Below are 5,000 nucleotides of genomic sequence, written 5' to 3' on the forward strand. Positions count from 1 at the left end.
GAGTGAGTGAGTGAGATGGGGGATGAGAGAGGAGAGAAGAGAGAGGGGGAAAGAGGGAATACAGAAGGGAGAAGAGAGCAAAGAGAGAGGATAGAGAGTTCACATCTTATGCGTAGGAGCAGACACAAGGACTGGACACGTGACGGCTTCTGATCGTTCAATATTTGCGCTTTTGTTCACTCACTTGTTCACTTCTCTGCTCGATTCTAGTTCATTTTCATTCACTAGTTTAATTATTTGTCTATTCCCTTGTTTGGTGACTCGCGTGTGTCCTTTCCCTTATTCCTTCCTGCACCTGTCCCAGTGTTCATCCACTCTGTTTTTTCCCGATGTTTCTTCGCTAGTTCATCCCTCTGTCTATTCCCTCGTCCATACCCCATTTCATTCCCTTGTTCCTTATTCCCGTATTCATCCATGTATTCGTCCATTCCTCATATTATTCCCTCATTTCTTACTTATATATTTAGCTATGCATTTGTCCATTCCCCGTTCCAGTCCCATATTCCCTGGTCAGATCTTTCCCGAATTGATATCCGTTCGTCCGTTCCCTCGTCCGATTCCTTGTTCATTGTGCGTTGTGTTCACGGGGCGCTTTGCCTCTTCATGACTGTTGTTTTGGTCCGCTTTGTCGATCCAGCGAAAGGCTGACGGAGCTAAACAACAGGATATAGATAAATCAGAGATTGATGCTCTGTGACACCCACTCGATTCGGGTTCGCCGAGGTCAGTGTTCGTTGGGGAAAAGGGGGAGGGGTAGGGGGCGGGGAAGAGGCGAGGAAGAGAGATAGGGGGGATCTAATCTTTTTTATTTTTTTCTCTCTGTTATCTTCTCTGTTTGTCTCACCCCCCCCCCCTCTCTCTCTCTCTCTCTCTCTGTATGTGTGTGTATGTATGTATATATTAATTAATTAATTAATTATATTCATAACATATATATATATACATATACACATACACATACACATACACATACACATACACATACACATACACATACACACACACACACACACACACACACACACACACACACACACACACACATGCATGCATGTATGTATGTATGTATGTATGTATGTATGTATGTATTTATGTATGTATGTATGTATATTTGATATATATCTGTGTGTACTTAGATATATATGTGTATCTTATCTATTTATGTATGTACTGTATGTATGCCCTTATGCCTCAACCTGGCTCATTATATTAGCTTAAACTTACCCAACCTAAATTATCCAGCGTGAACGCCTTCCAAGATCTACAGATGCTATCCGCAAATCTCGGCTCCCAAAGTGATAAGGAGCGACGCTGGCCGATAATAGTGACTCGAATAAGTTCGGAGAGAGCGCACCCTGTGGCTCCTTCGTTCGGGCCTTGTGCTACGTGTAAGACATGCGAGAATTAACTGTTTATATTGACCTATGTTTTATGAAATGAGCTCTTGCCGGGCGGCGGGGTGAGGTGTGGCGAAGCGAGGGCGGGAGGGAGGACCGCGCTGGGGGTGCAGCCGCGACATGTCCATGCGCAATAATTGCACATGCAAACCCGAGGTCACACGCACACAACACCCAGTAGGCTCAAGGTCGGTGGTACGCCAAGCAGCCGGGCGAGGAGAGGCCGCGTGGCTTGTCCTTGTCATGCACCGATCCTTGGTCTTGCTGTCTATCTGCCTATCACTCCATTTACCCTCTCTCTCTACTTACCTACCTAATGATCTATTTAGCAATCAATCAGTCCTTTCTGTATAGCTATTCATCTGTCTATTTATCTATATAATTAGGTAGGTAGAGAGAGAGCTGTTCATCCTTCAGCAGCCGGGTGTTTTTCTTGTAGTTTTCGGCTCAAACTGGTTTAGAGTGATTTCAGGCAGATATGTGAGGGTATGGGCTACACCTCACTGCTGGACAGAATTTCAAGGCAGTGGTTTCGCTTGGCAACAGCGCATTTCCTCGAAGTTATTGTGTTTATCACATTGCATTGTGAGGTCACCCACATGCTCCCGTGGGCATATGCTGTTGCCTTCCTGATCTACACAGTTACAAGACAGTTACTTTACTTGTTTGGAAACTACATGCACTGGGCAGATGTCCTTCGTCTCGACAGATTTCCGTATCTGTAATATAGTATTATCTACGACCCTTGCACGCGGAAATTCACCCATTCACTCATCTGACGGGCCGTCGCAGTACGTATACGAGTTAGTTATTAAATGAAGCTTCGGCGTCCATCTTCGGTGATCCTCAGAATACTACAAATACTAATGCAAATATAAACGCACGTGGCGCCAGGTGACCATGGTATATGTCTTATGCATACCATTGAATATCGGGATCCATAAGTATTGTCCTGCTGGTCGTCTAGCATGCAACAGGCAAACGGTGCATATATATATATTTAGAATACTTCTTGCTAGGAACTCGCATTATCAGAACTTCCTGCAGGGAGAATACGACTGACGTGCATTTTTTCTGAGGTCCGAAATTTGCAGTGTAGAGCAATCAACGGTTCACATAAATCAAGAACAAAAAGAGTAGCATGTCGTAACCGCGAGAAGTAGGCGTGGTTGCTTGTTCTTGTGAGTTGATTAAACATGCAATGTTGGAGAAACTAAATGCAGACTCTATTGTAAAGGATACAGGCGAACAGCTGTATACTTTATCACATGAGTGCCACTTAACACGGGTAAATCCTTGAACAAATATTGCGATTTGTTGAGAAGGTAGTTCATCGTGTGTGGTTAGCCGATATCATTAAACTGTGAATGATTTTCTTCTCTGAGGAAGATCACAGTGTTGTCAAACTATATAGAGGTAAGCAACTTTCATTATACCGCGTTTTTCAAAGTTGGCAGCCCTGAGCGACGGTGCAGGCCTGGAGCCGCCTTGTTGAAGTTGTCTACTAAAGGAAATACTCACATACAGATAATGAACAGTTTCGTAATCCAGGTCAAATAATTTGCTACACAACCTGCTGTTCTGTATCTAGCAGTAGTTGAGGTTTAACCACCTGATGATACGACAATCCTTAATCAGTGTTTGTAATTGCACAAAGGAAATTAGTTCAGAGCATACCAAAGGATGACTTCATATTGACGTTATTGAATATGTTAGTAACACAAATTTTCCTCTTTGAAACTCTAACAATTAATTTTCCCAATACTGTTAGTGCCATCGCTTGGAGTTAATACTAATGGGGCGAGTGTGTGCGACCTAGTTTATGGCTGATCATTCCTTATTACCATACATACATCAAATTCATAAATCTGACCACACTTACATAATCAACCAGGATGCTAAATAAGGGACTAAATCTAAAACAACGGAGGGTCAGAGTAGATGAACTCTTATCACCGACTCAGTAATAGTATTTAAAAAGGATAGGCATACTCTCGTCAGCAGAATTCTTCGTTTGCCAAGGTGTTATCGCCCGTGACTGTGATCTGTGACATATCCTGGTAACAGATGTTCTTCTCAGTTCCAGAAAGACCCCAAGATGTCCCTTGCGAGGAGTCTCCGGCTTCTGCGGCGCATGGCGGTGCCTGCCCTGCAGCCTTCCCGCGGCCTGCACGTCAGAGGTCAGTCCACTTACCTCGTCTGCTTGCCTTATTTGCCTTCGTCGTACCTGCTTGCACTCCTTATCCTATGTGTATAAAATGTTCCGGATATTCATGAAAACGGACTCCTATTCGTTATCATCAGTTCCTAACATGCCTCCCTGATATATCCTGTCATGCTTTCATGCGTCGACCCCCAGGTAAGGCGACGATGGTGTCGGCCGCCATCCGCGCCGACCTGGCCAGCCCCCCCGCCATCCAGTCCGCCCTCCCCGCGCAGCACCTCACCGCCAAGGTCATGTTCGACGACCACACCTACGCCGACTTCAAGTACATTTGGGTGAGTGTTTCGGCGTGCTCATGTTCGTGTGTATGTTTGTTTGTCAGTCTATCTATCTACATGTGTATCTATCCATTTATCTATCCATCCATCTATTTGCCCGCCTGTCTGTCTGCCTACCTACCTATCTATCTATCTCGGAGGCTCGTTTCGCGGAAGTGGTTCCCGGAACGTGGGTCGCCCCAGGGCTCCGCGGCGGTCATTCCGGGCGAGGCACGACCCGCGCGGCGCAGTTCTTTCTTGTAATTCTCGGAAAGCTGCGCCGCGTGGGAGGGCAGAAGGGTACGCGGACCGAAAAGTTTTCCGGGTGTTACTGAGCGTGAAGCTTCGTTTCTTGTGTTTATCCTGAACTCAGCGATGCTACGCTAAAGTATGCCATGCTGTGCTATGATATGCTATGCTAACATAAGCTAATCTAATCGGGCGACAGCTTTTGAGAAACGAGTCTAGTACGTCATTTAATGTCACAAGAGGTTTTCCCGAATAGTGCTAATATGAGTATCTTTTTCTACAGAACTTTGTAAAAGCACAATATCCTATTGTGTATTGTATTGACTATCCCTCAGCTGGTATGAGAAGGATATACAATTTCGAGATAGATATTTGGTTTCCATAAAAGGGTGTTGTTTGTCAGTGCGTCATTTCGACTCCCGACTCTCCTTAAGATGTAGATTACCAAATTTGTCGATCATTTGACTCGATGTCCCTTTGTTTGGGTTCGTGATCTTATCAATCGTATCTCCCTTAATAAACTGTGTAATCTGTCCGGCAAGTTGTAATTTGTTCCAGCGTTCACCTTGTTGCCCTTTATATTACAAGGAAAGTGATACTAGTGGAAATTGTAATATTTGGCTTGGTAAAATTTTACGTTGTTAATTAAAGTTCGTGCAAATCTCCCCGATTCATCCTTTGGTGATGGATATAGATATGTTTATCGTTACAATCCCCACACGCTTACATCGCTTGTGTTAATGCGTATTTATTATATGCAGAAGCTGTTAGAGTCGTAGATATTTAGTCTGGTTAACCGTTCCGTTTCACAAAGCCAAGCCTGGATGGAGACATAATTTCAGAATCACGAATTTCATGATTGTATTGGTAAAA

General features: G+C 44.3%; 1 protein-coding gene across 1 annotated transcript in view; it reads left to right on the forward strand.

Annotated features, from left to right (window-relative positions):
- LOC125042433 (gamma-butyrobetaine dioxygenase-like) overlaps positions 1 to 5,000 on the forward strand; it is a 25,591-nt gene that overhangs the window by 11,634 nt on the left and 8,957 nt on the right. The window contains exons 3-4 of the mRNA XM_047638065.1: positions 3,478 to 3,577; positions 3,757 to 3,896. Coding sequence (XP_047494021.1) covers positions 3,478 to 3,577; positions 3,757 to 3,896 — 240 coding nt within the window. The remainder of the gene's footprint in view (positions 1 to 3,477; positions 3,578 to 3,756; positions 3,897 to 5,000) is intronic.

This window comes from Penaeus chinensis, chromosome 32 (genome assembly GCF_019202785.1).
Source record: "Penaeus chinensis breed Huanghai No. 1 chromosome 32, ASM1920278v2, whole genome shotgun sequence".
Taxonomy (NCBI): domain Eukaryota; kingdom Metazoa; phylum Arthropoda; class Malacostraca; order Decapoda; family Penaeidae; genus Penaeus; species Penaeus chinensis.